The sequence below is a fragment of the Neolamprologus brichardi genome, chromosome 22, assembly GCF_056152115.1.
Source record: "Neolamprologus brichardi isolate AB-2024 chromosome 22, ASM5615211v1, whole genome shotgun sequence".
Taxonomy (NCBI): Eukaryota; Metazoa; Chordata; class Actinopteri; order Cichliformes; family Cichlidae; genus Neolamprologus; species Neolamprologus brichardi.
Genome location: NC_142124.1, coordinates 22,696,096 through 22,709,365, shown reverse-complemented (window position 1 = coordinate 22,709,365; position 13,270 = coordinate 22,696,096). Strand labels below are relative to the sequence as shown.

Here is a 13,270-nt window from a genome sequence, read left to right as displayed (position 1 = left end):
GCTTCTGAATGTGGACGATGTGTCTTCTGCATGCAGTAATGCAGTTCTGCTTGTGTTGACTGATGTAAACAACTGATCGATCTAAACTCTTTAAACGTCAAAATTGATCATTAGATTGTTTATGACACAACAGTGGTGAGTGTTCCCACCTTCTGCTCTTTGTAACTTAACGCGATCTTTCCGTTTTCGAGTTTTTGACATGATTTTGGAGTACATCTTCGCAGTAGCGATTGACCGCAAAGTAAAGCTACCGGAAATGTACAACCCCACATCCGGTCTCAAACCAGGAAGTTAGCATTTTCTCGTGCACAGGGTCAATATAATATGCTAGTGGTCCATATCGTTATACTGGAAGTTGACAACCAGTTTCTAGGCCTGTGTGACTGAGTCCTTACATAATTCAAAGTCACTGTAGAGCAAACGAGTTATCTTCCTCTCTGCTATTGGCAGCACTAAATTGTGCTAGCTGTGTCCTGATTGCACAATGTAAAGATTTTTAACTTGCTAACTTGAAGCTTTAACATGCTAACATATTAGCATTACACTAATAACAGCTAAGGCTGCTAAAGTTAAAGCTAACAGACTCTATAAACTCTATTTAAAAAGCTTTCAGCAAAGAGAATGTAACACCCTTTCCAGAACACATACACTGGGAGAGGCTTTTCTCATGACTCACAGCTAGGAGAGTGTCCGTTCTTATTAGCAATAGTGACACAACGCAACCTCAACCCAGTGTTGCTAACTCCTCAGTAAGGAAATTCGCTACTGGCTGTCCTAAAAGTCGCTAGAAGTCGCTAAATGACGTCATCGCCTAATTTGCATAATTGGTCATGGTAATGTAATTGTGACCTATGTTGTAGGAGAGAAAAATAACATTGTGGAAGAGACATAAAGTGAGCTAACAACGTCCTAAATGCATTTAGAGTTTATTTAGAACTACAAATTAAATTTCTTTTAGGAATTATTGTTTTTTTAACGCCACAATTCCAACCCTACTCCTTTATCCGGGTTAGACCGGCAAAAGTGACTCGAAATAGGCACTCTGGTGGAGTTACTTTGTGTGTGTGTGTTTATAAGTAGTTTTAAACTTTGTGACCCACAACAACATAACAGTAAAAGAAGAACTGACTGCGTTACAGTCAGTATGGGAGTAGCGGCTTTGCTCATGTGCGATTCATTTGCAGTTTGGACGCATAGATGGGAACATCTCCTGCCCTGATAGCAGCTGGGGGAGGACAATCCTCCGCCTACTTTTGCACGAGCGAGGTGCCCACGGCGGCACCCGCTGCTTGTTGAGAGTAAGAGCGATACACGTTTTCACGTCAAAAAATCGTCATAAATGAGTCTCCAATAACACCAGAAAAAGTTGCCAGATTTGTCGCTAGTCGCTTTTTAGAAAAAAAGTCGCTAAGGGGGTTTGAAAACTCTCTAAATATAGCGACAAAGTCGCTAAGTTGGCAACGCTACCTCAACCTCGCCCTACAGGTCCTAAACAAATAGATCAAATCACCGGTTAGACACACATACAGAAATTCTTTGATTTACTAGTGAGGGATTATTAGGCTAATGGATAGACTAATTTATGGATAGCTCTCTAATAATAAATTCAGTATTCCAGATAAAAGGATGAGGAGTGGGAATGAATTCTGTTATTTTGAGGTAACTAGTTAAACATTGCTATAAATGCTGTGCATACTTTTTAAACTGTTTGATCTGTACTTTCACTCAAGGAAGAAACAAACTACTTCCACATAACTCAAAGGATCGATGATTTTTTAGTGGACTGTAGCATACTCAGGCAGTTTGGCAGTGGACCCACTACGGAACTTGAACCCCATTTCCTCTCAAGCTGTGATCAAATGAAAGCATTTGCTTGTTGACAAGCTAATTAGCACAAAGTATGACTGCCACTCCAGGATCCTGCTAGTAGCTGCATGTAGCCTTAAAGAGATTGGATGGTCTTGGCTGGGTTCACTTCCTCTTTGATGGGTTGTGTTTGAGCCTTGCCAAAGCAGGTAATGATACTACACTGGCAGTCACAGAGCACACTGCTGAGCGTGTTCCCCTCAGGTCTCCGCATTGCCAAAGATAAAAATTCAAGACATGTAAAGTCTTTAGTGAAGTAAAGTGAGGTACTCTATTTTTTGATGTATACATGCTTACATTTAGCTTGGAGGCTTAAAAAGTACAAACGTGTCAGGCAAGGATCACGCCTGGATGATTTAATGTTCCAAATATACAGACAGTGAGAAAATTCAAACGCAAGTTTAGGCTCATACCCTTGAGGCATTCATTATGACACGGAACTATGCGTGAGTACATAGTTATTCACTCGACTTTCGCTGATCTGCTATTATATTTCAGTAAAAATAAGTTGCATTTGACCTTTTTTTTTGCATTGTGTGTGATATTTAACAAACTTTCAAAGGTTAAAGTAGCAGTGGCCTTATCTACCAGTGCCTCATTGTGGTCAGGCCTGTGTTTTAGTTTTGTCTTCTGAGCAGCAGAGACTTGGCAGGGTACTTTCTTCAGAGGAAGGAGGTCACAAGTCTGCTCACAGTGTCAAGAGCATGTGCTGTGTGGTTTGGAATAAGAGATTGCATGGTGCTTATTGAATGTGCCTTACAATGTGGCATTGCAAGATAATTGGACCAGGCTCAGAGGTAGTCTTCCACTTCCTCAGTCGATTAAAGACATGGAACATATAGGAAGCAAAGAGACATACTGGGTGATGCATTTGATAGTCTAACACAATAAATGTAAGGTAAACCTGTAAGGAAAGAGCTAAATGATGGTGGTAATAAAAAAAATATATAACAAAAAATGACAGAGGGAGACGATGTGTGTCTTACTTGCCCTGTCGGGCAAACGAGCCAGACGATAGAGAGCATTCCTGGTTATTTTCCAGAGATAAAATTGCAGTACAGAGGAGTGGAAAGACTTAAAACACAGCACTGCGGGGAGATGAGCTCACTCATTTTCCCCTTGTAGGCCTCTGGCTCAACTTCATATGCTCTCACAAGTACACACACACACACACACACACAGATATAAACTGAATCATGACGCAGATTTACAAGCTCTGCACAGCAATAAACGCAGACAATTCGGATTAAATAACGTTTGGCATCCTGTACGTGCATGTGCGTAAAGAAGTGTGAAAGGTAAATAATGACTATTATGATTATATCCGTGCATTGTTCAGTGCTTGAACACAATCCAGTATCCCAATGCTTTCTTAACTCCCCCTTGCAGAACACAGTTAAACAATCAGGGCTCGAACTACAAACTAGGCCAGCAGTCACATTCTGAATGACCCCTTGAAACTTCAAGTTCACTGGATGCACAAACAGCCTTGATTTTATAAGGTGATCAGCAATGGATACTCCCTAATGTAGTGCTTTAATGATGGTGCAGTGTCTAACACATCTGTTTAAAATCCTCCTTATGTGTCCGATATCTTTTGAATGTGCAAAGCATACAGTTCACATTCCCATTTATGTGCTAAAAATTAGTTTGCATCACAGGATATAGAAGACCACTCAGAATATCTCAGCATTGATTTTAAGGACCTACAGTAAACCAGCCAAATAGTCCCAACACAGTAAAAATCACAAAGGAGGGAAACGAGATAAAGGCAGCAACTAAAAACACGTTAAGTAGGTACGGCACAAGCAAGAAAGCACAATGCAGGTACAGACAGAGGGAGCTACAACCATCCATACATAACTCATGTGCTACAGACTGGATGCTGTCAATACTTTATGGTGAAAAATGTCACCATTTTGACTTTAACTATGTGGACTAGACAGCTGGTTAGACTCTAGTACTCCAGCTTGACTCTTCAACACTAGTTTTACTTAAATCTGCTTTCCTGCTGCAATGTCAGGAAATTACCAGCAAGCAGTGATTTGGATGACACGGAGGAATTGTGTGTGTGGCCTGGGACTAAGTATTATTGCTGCACTTGAGAAAGCACTTTCTTTCAACCACTGGAGGGAAGAACTCAGGGGAACTGCGAGCTGACTCAGTCTCATCTAAAATGCTCCGACTAGGGCCTCCCAAGGGGGTCCCACTCCTCCACAAAGTTCCCTTCAGAGCTCAGCCAACTATGGAGGATTGCTCGGCCCCCCAAGTGATATCACAGATCCGGCCCCCAGAAAATACTGGCAGTGCGATAAGGGAGCACGGCAGTTGAAAGCAAAATATAGAAAGAAAGAAACGATAAAATACATTTCTTCACTCTTGCTTGTTTTCTGGGGTTTCTGTGTCCTTCTCGCACACTTTATACTCATGGTTACACATGCACGTTCTCCCCGACACCGACAAACAGTCAAGCTAGCGTTTCATCATGCATGCAGACATGTTTCTTCTATACCAACTACACAACCTCAAATGACTGACGGATCATAAAGAGGAACAAAACCGCACATGGTAAACACACACGCCTCTTTGCCACAGCCTGACCACGCAGCTACCAAAAGCCACCAGCGTTGCACACGCAGGGTGTAATTACGCTCTTTTCTTTGTTGCCTTGGGGCCTTCATACTTACAGGGCGCATACCCACACAGACAGACACGTGTCAGAGGATACACATCCTGTTTAGAACTTTTGCTTTAGGCAATAAGGGCACATCTTTGCAACTTCACTGTCATTTTAACATTTAAATGAACTGCTAGAAAAAGAAAGAGTTTGAGGGCAACATGTTCCTTTTTGTGACCTTTATGATTCAGTAGCATTTTGTTCACAGCTTGTACAACAGGAAAACTTAATAAATAAGAAGGATACAAAAAGAGCTCCACAAAAGATATGCACTTGATTTTCCTTTTGTACAGTCAGTACCCATTTGGAAAAATAAAAGAGAAAAATAAACTCTCCAGTGCACTCGTTTACTGATTTGCTTAGAGCTCAATGGGACATTCTGTCCATGCAAGCTGAGCCTAAAGCTAGTATCTTGTTAGTTTAATTTAGCTTTGCAAAAGCAGCAAGCTTACTTACTAGCTTAATATTTATTTAGGTAACAGGTAAGCTTTTATCTAACCACTTTTATTTAAGCAAACCGTGAATCATTACCCAACAATATATCATCATCGCTGATGATTAGAGCCTGACTAATGTATCGGCAGGTCGATATTATCTGCCCATATTAGCTATTAGCAAACCTGTTAGCATCAATGAAAAACCGACTGAAAATTATGAAAATAATTTAATTAATATGCAGACTACATTATAATCGTAAAAGCTCATTTGAAAAGTAACGAAGAGACAGGAGAAACATCATTAGAGTCAAGCACAATAGGCAGAAATCATTACAAAAAGGGTTTAGGTTAGCATAAATAAGACAGCAGTTACAGTGTCCATGCTTTTTTATGCACAGCCACAAGAGGGCGCACCCCTGTTTTAGATATTTTTCTTAGTATAATTATTGTTTTGTTTTTTTAAATCAGATTATTCCTTTTGTTAAACAAAACATTGTTCAAAATTTTACATTTCATTACCTATGCAAATAAATAACTAGGGTTTACATCTTCTGGAAAGGCTTGACTCACCTTGTTCGGACACCAGAGGGTCACACGATCCAAAGATGATGGCCAGCAGAGCCAGAGAGGAGCAGAGAAGCCACATGGTTTCACTCCTCCAAAAAACACCACCTCACCTCACTCCAGCCACCAGCTGATGGATAAACACAGAGAAAAAGGGAAAGTCAAAAAAGTCAAATCCCTCCTTCATTCTGTCAACATGCCACCCAGTTTGCTTACTCTGCCGACAGCTGTGCATTATGCTTGACTCCTAAATAGACGTTGATGTATATTTATGAGTCAGTCACAGTTGATGTGTTAATTATGTAGTATGATGCGGGCTTTGTTAGTGGCATATGAATTAACCAGAATGGTCCTCATTATGTTGTGTAACTCTATAAAGTCTGATCATAGTCATTATCCTGTCCATCTGGTTGGCCTTTGACTGGGCAGCTGCTACACACACTCTGACACATACATGTGAATATAACTATATATATATAGCCACATTTGACCATGAGCACATGCGCTTATTGACGCAAACAAAGCAGCAAATGCAAGACAACAAAGCAAAAGATGCACATGAAAGCAAAATGATTTACATGCAGGACGGTTGGTCTAGAGTCAAACAGACAGAGGGGCCAAAACACACAAACACATCTGGAGACTATTCCACTGGAGCCATTGTTCTGCTGTACCAGATGCTTCCACGTGGCCAAACAACAGGCACACAGACACACACACAAAGGCATGCATAGATTAAAATGCACGCCACGTATAAATAATCATTATATCTTGGCTGCGCAGTCTCTCTCCCTTACTACAGTAGCTCATTTATAAACGCACACAAGAATGTACGTGCATAAACACGCTAATCCCGCCCACTTACATATAACCCGCGTAAACACATCCCAGCTGACCTGGACTTGCCCTCGGCATGTGCTAGGACCCCATAATTCTGTAGTGTTTACAGGTTCAGCAGGGCCCTCAAGGCAGGCAGGCAAGCAGACTGTATCTCTGAACACACACCTGTGCTGTCTGCCAGGAGAAATGACCCCCACACTCTCCTGGGGCTACACAATGTGGTGTGTGAATACTATCCAGCTTGACCTAACTTCTGTAGCAAGCTGTTAAAAGACAATATGGTGGAGGACGGTGCTTCAAATTATGTTCTGGAGAAACAGAGACAGCCTGACCTGCCCCAGACTTTCATTTGGAGTATGCAGTCCACTTTGGGAGCCGTTGACTTAAGTAGTGTGGCTCAGTTCAAATACTTCACTTCGTATATTTTCATGTACCATAATATGTAGACAATGTGCTTGTATGCACAGTGTACTGCGAAGAAATTTTGACAGGTTAGCTACATTAAACACTGTAAACTTTGAACTAAGAATACGAACGGTGTCAACTATAGCCTGCAGGGGTGTTGCCGGGCCTGTGGTGCTTTATCTTTATTTCATATTAACTAGTGAGTCAAACAAAATTCTGCTGCAGATAATAATATTGGTGACCGTTAGGTGATGCACAGGTAATGTAAGCTGAACAAAACATGCAAAACAAACAGGGAACCTAACATTGTTTTTGGAATAACGAATACGAAAATCCCAAAGATTTGGATTTGTAAGAAATGCTTTTTAAATACATATATATGTTAAAAATTGCTAACTATTGTTGAGAATACATACGCTACAATCAGTGTAGTAAGAAAAAGACGGTGTTTGAAATATTAGACTTCGACGTCATGCTAGCTGCTCCATTTTCGTAACTATCGTAACCTACGTTATATTAAATTTGGTCCCACATAATACTACATTTTTCAGCAGGGACGATGGCACTATTAGGCACATAAATACAAAACAATATCATAATAAATTAACATAATGTATTTCCTGTAATTCTTTTTTTAAACTGCTGCTGCTGTTAGCTTGCTAAGCTAGCACTGACGTCATCATTGACGTCAACTGGTTATGGACAAATCAAGTGTGTGATCATGTATGAGTTGTATAGTTTTAATGTTTTATTTGGGAACAGAATGGTGTGTATGTGTAAGTTTGGTGATGGAGTTTTTATTATGAATGAATGATGATTTTTTTATGAATTATTATGTCTATTTTTTATGCTTAAGGACAACAGATGGAAATTAGCCCTTGGCTATAATCTGGTATGTTTACATTCATGTAATTTTTTTTTTACATTTATGTTCATTAACATGCACTGTCCTAAATAAATAAATAAATCATTAATGGTGATATAATATGATGGTTTCGTTGACTAAAAATAGTTTAGTAGTCAAGACGGTAAGAGTGAACACAATTTGCTCTTAACTTTTTGGCCCATTCTGCGTACACCATCGTACTCCTGGAGCAATTCATTTAGCCATGATGATAGGAACACTATTATGCATGCAATATTGCAAATTCAAGTACCCTGAGACACAGCACAGGTGTGGTTGCTTTTTCTTCCATATTTTTTATTTTAGGTTACCGGTTTATTTAAGAACCAAGGTCTTTGCAAGATCCTGTACAATCATGCTAAGCCACAAATGATCTGTCGGCACTACTGTTGCCAGCATGTGTACTATTAAGGTGAAACTCTCTAGTTAGCTAAACGACAAGAAGAATACGTTAAAAAACGTGTTTTCTCCTGCAGCCGGATGGGTGGGAAGTTAATCAAACCTTAGACAGCTATGTTTGAGCAGTCTGAAGCTACAGCCATTATTATAGGCTTCATGCCACATGATCACAATAATAAGAAAGTTCACACAGTACATAATGCATAATGCATCACAGTCCGCAGAACACAAGCTGGGGGAAAAGTTACAGCTCATTGCTATTATTATCTGGCCATAATCCAAAACAGTTTAATAGGTTTCCTGATATAAGTTGCTATGGATGTGTCTCTTTCCATTTCTGTCTCTGCACTGCATTCATAGCTTGCAATAACAGATACAGTAAAGCCAGGATGGGGTTATGCCACTGGGCTTGCCACAGGCCCGGCCATGACTCAGTGAGCATGCCTGTGAGTGATTGGGTCACTGGTTATGGATAAGACACAGGAAGGAAAACAGGAACCGATGTCTTACTGTTATAGCTCTAAAAGCCGAAAGACAAGGAGTAAAAGACAGAAGTAATGACCAGCATCCACAATCACAGCCCAGCCCAGTAGTACCAGTACTTTTTATGGATTTGAATACACATGCAGAATGAGCCATTGACACAGTCTCACATAATAACCGAGGCTCTTGTGCTCAGGGCTTAGCAATTTTCACTGTCCTGCATTTCATCACAATTGCCACTGTTTACAGATGGAACAACATCTCTAGCACAAGCCTGTTTAGAGGAACACATTCTGACAGAGTTAAATGAAACATGTCCACTTTATGGCCTGACAAGAGAATTGCTTTCATTGCTTATTAGCCACCCAGACATGGATGATTAAATACCAGTGATCCAACAGCCCACTGTTTAGAATAGTTTGCATCTCTTTAGATTGAAGAACCCGGTGTAAATGTGTCTGTCATTCACTATCTGAGGGTTCATTGCTTTTCCAGCTGTCTCTCACAGCATCCAGAAGCAAGAAGACTGATAGGGGGCAGTTTACAATCTAGTCTGCTTCCAATCTACTCTTGGCTATCACACAAGAAAACACAATCCAAGAGTGGTATTGCTGCTGAGTTGTGAAAGCAACTTCCTGATTGGCCGCCAGTTTGTCACCCTGGCTCAAAATCCTCAAGGGAAGTTCTCTCTGAGAAGAGGCTGTACATGGAATTCAGCCATCAAACAGAAGCCCTGCCTTATCGGTCAGGTAGATCGCCTGTGTGCGTTCGTGTAAAGTACAACATGTGTTCTACAGAAGGCAAAAGGGGCTGCCATACAGAGTGGTCAGACATACTGATTAGGAAGTCAACAGAGGCTCATTTATGCAGATGAGCACACACACAGTGACTCAAGCCATTTAACACCATGCTCCAGAAGCTACCGTTCAACAACACAATCACACTCAATTTCTGTTTACGAGGTGCTTCAAAATCAGCTCTGCTAATTGTTAGTGTGAGTAAGGTTGGTCAATTCTTATTGTGAGAAAACTAAAATAATTGTTGGGCTGCTGTGAGCCCTGCATTCCTCCAGAGAATGCATGGCTGAAAAAAACTAGAGTCTACTTGCCTAGAGTGTCTATAGCAGTTCTGCATAGCTGTAATACAGATGTTATGCTAAAATGCTGATTTAAATATTGACGCTTACTACATTCAATATCTTCATTTAGCGTGTACCAGTGAGATTTAGAACTAAACACAAATGCATGCAAGTAGAAATACACTACAAGAAAACTTTAACTTAGACCCTATAATGGTCATTTATGGTCAGATGGATCAGAGGGTTCGCAGTTTACAATAAGTTACTCCTGAGGGGAACATGAGTGTGTCGATCAGACCAGTCATGGATCAGTCATGGAAATCCATCCGGTGGTTTTTGAGACTCCAAACCACAAATCTGAACCTTATGCTGAAGGAAAAGGGTAAAAAGGCAAAGTCATCAAAGTCTGGGATTCACCCTCTAAGTAAAGTTTACATTTCTCTCAATGTTTCTGACCTGAATGCAGTTCTAAGTACACTCATAGGTTCAAACAATACTAATTACACTACTGCTGGATGTCGACGTCGGTCAAAATGCTGTTTCCCAACATGAATTTGGTTTGAAGACATGAACGTGCACACTCTGTATCTGAAAGTTTTGAGCTTCTCACAAACTTGTTTTAACTTTAAATAAAAGTAGCTGAAGTGGGGCCCGAGGGCTTAGCACTCCAAATATCAACTGACTGCAAGCAAAAACCTTCAAACTAGCGAAGGTAATATCCAAACCTGTGTAACACTGAAAAGAGACTGAGGCAAGTTTTTACTAGTCTTACATTCTGGGCAGTGTTCAAGGGCTTTATTTGAATATTTGCTAGTGTGAATCAGACCAGGAAAGGAACTGAGCACTAAATACATAAAACTCTTTCCTGTGATTGCTCAGGGCTACCTTCCAATGCCACGGACACCTACGGCCCTTTTGCAAACGCAACGAAGCAAAGTTAGTCCTAATCTGATGACATGACCCGGTTGGCTCCTAGCCTATGTTGTGGATGAAGTCAGCCTGGAGAGAGCAGATGACTTGCCGATTTTCTTCAGCTTGACTTTACATTTCCGCCTAATGTTCACTTCACAGCTGAACTGAATGAGCAAGGAGTCAAGGGGACGATACAATTTCCTGTAGACCCAACAAAAGCTGGTATGGAAGATATATGTGGGAGAACATACCGCCCTGTGGCCTACAGCTATGCATTGCACAGACAGCCTCCAGCAGGTTAAGTGAGCAACACTTAATGGGCATAGATTTGTAACGTTTGTAACAGGGCTATGAGGAGACTACTGGTGGTAGGAGAGTTCTGTTACATACCAGGGTTTCCAAGCTTGCATGTGCAAGTTTCTTTTAGTTAAAATGACCCTTAAATGAAACCAGAATCCCACTTGGACAACGGGGAAGCGTGGAAAATGTTCCACATTTTGAAGGAGGAGGGTGAAAACAAAAAAAAAAAAAAGAGTAGGAGGATTTATTTTTTAATGTGAGTCGTGGGGTGCAGACAGGATGCAAAATCCAGCAAACATGGGGGATAGCTGAGTAATTAGGAAAGCAGATGTTACTGCGGTATTCAAGCCCCCACTCCTCTGCTGTTCATGTTCTTTCCCAAGAAGTGAAAAGAAGTTTTAGAGACCGATCCGAGATCATTCCAAAGCTGATTACTTTTTTCGAATGATATGCATGTAGTGGGAAAAAAACCCCAGTGTACTTAGGAGGCTTTTCCATGCCACAGGGGGTTGCATGCCATCCAAACAAAACAGCAACACCTCAGCCGTTCTGTGCCCATGCCTGGCTTATTAGATGTGAAGGAAAAATCAGCATCACTTTTGCCAGGAGCTAGTCGTTTTCTTGCAAAATCCAATAAAGGAATACTAGCTTACTACAACTACACGAGTCAGAGCGGCCGAGAACATACAACTTTAATGATCTCCGCTGAGAGAAAGCAACTTTAGAGTACCTTTGCTCAGTATCCCAGATTTTTTGGTGTGTGGTACAACCCCACAGTATGGTATCCCCACGTGATGTTGCCCACTGTAAGCAGTCTTTGCTGCTACAACACTTCCATCACTAAAGTTCCGCTGCACTTCACTAACTTGTCTTTACATCTCCGACGGATGTGGCAAAAAAAAAAAAAAGCATCGCTTTTTAAACGAAAGGTTAAAACGACAGAGAGCATGTAAAAGCCTTACCTTCAATTTTTGATAAATCCACAAGTTTGCGACCACATTAATCCGCTGTTGTGTGTGTATAGATCCAAGGTCCGGCTTGGGAATCCTGCAGGGCGATGCAAATGCAGACAAATGTAATCCAGCCTAGTTTTTGTCCCCTTGACTTTTTTTTTCTTGAGTCTTCTTCCACAGAGAAAGGAAAGAGGGAAAAAAAGTTACAGCAAGATTAGCCGTGTCCAACTTTCTTTCCCCTCCCCTCTCTGCTGATCCCAAGTGTCTTTCTCCCTCTCTCGCCTCCTCTTTGCTCTCTGTTGTCTGTCTCTCGGTTTCTTATTACTTTTTTCCTCCCCTTGGTCTCTGTCTATTCCTCCAGCCTGTCTCTCTTCCAGTCTCCCTCCAACCCCCCCCCCCCCCCCCCCCCCCCCTCCTTACCTCTCCTCTCCTCTCCTCTCCTCTTTCTCCCTGCTCTCTCCCCCTCTCTTTGGGAGATCTCTCTCAAACATGTGGTGACATCAACTTGTCCACAAGGCTGGAAAATAAGCCCTGGGCATCTCTCTAATCTTTCTGGCAAGCTGTTCCAGGCCTCTCTACCCTCTCTTTACCCTCTACCCCCATCATCTTACCTCCATCTCCCCCTCACCTCTTACTATTTGATTCATGACATACCAGAAAAACAGACTTGCTTCTATTCTGCCTGGGTTAAAGCACTGTATTAGGAAAAGAAATACAGATTAGGCTCTCCTGGTTGGTGCATTATGGAGAGGAATTTACTCCATTAAAATTAATGAACTTACTTATCATACTTACTTATGATTGAAGGCCACATCCACAGCTTCCATATTGTTTTATCACTCGCTTTTATTGCATCCAATCCATAAAGTGGCCTCGGTTGGAGCCCCTGACCACCCAGAAACACCAGTCCTAACAGCCACATAAATTCCACCTTTATTGTCAATAAGTAAATAGTTCAAGAGGCGAATAAATATCACTTTGTCTTTTGATTTATGCGTACCTCCCTTCAGATGGTATGGAAGAATAGGTAGAGGAGTGTGCTCACATCTCCAAGATATTTATTTCTGTCCTCTGTTGAGAGGTCAACATCTCTACTGAGCAGTTATCCTTAACTCTCTCATTAGCTTTTACCCCTAGTTTAAAAAAAAGAATAAAGGAAAATGTGAAAACTCTCTAAGTAGCATCCGTCCACTCAAATTGTTTCACTTCTGTCTAATGAAGCTGAAAATGCTTTGAACTAGATGCTTACCCAGAGGTGTCCTCTTTGAACTAAAAACACTGGTGGAAAGCAAGGTCATTCAGCCACTACCAATGGGGAATCTGGACAAATGCGTGCATATGTCTTTGTATGGTTTGACGGCATAAGCAAAGAAAGAAAGGAACTGAAAAGGTGTGGCTTCCCCTATTTCACAGAGCATGTTGACAAATGATGTGTTGAAGTTTAACTCTGAC

General features: G+C 41.2%; 1 protein-coding gene across 4 annotated transcripts in view; it reads right to left on the bottom strand.

The window, feature by feature from the left end:
- The window catches only part of col16a1 (collagen, type XVI, alpha 1), a 76,504-nt gene extending 64,393 nt beyond the window's left edge, over nucleotides 1-12,111 (bottom strand). For all 4 annotated transcript variants that reach the window (XM_087835563.1, XM_087835561.1, XM_087835564.1 and 1 more), the window contains exons 1-2: nucleotides 11,828-12,111; nucleotides 5,551-5,674 (exon numbers count right to left, since the gene is read on the bottom strand). In XM_087835563.1, the coding sequence (XP_087691689.1) occupies nucleotides 5,551-5,626 (76 nt within the window). In that variant the 5' untranslated portion in view covers nucleotides 5,627-5,674; nucleotides 11,828-12,111. The remainder of the gene's footprint in view (nucleotides 1-5,550; nucleotides 5,675-11,827) is intronic.
- Nucleotides 12,112-13,270: the final 1,159 nt, after the last annotated feature.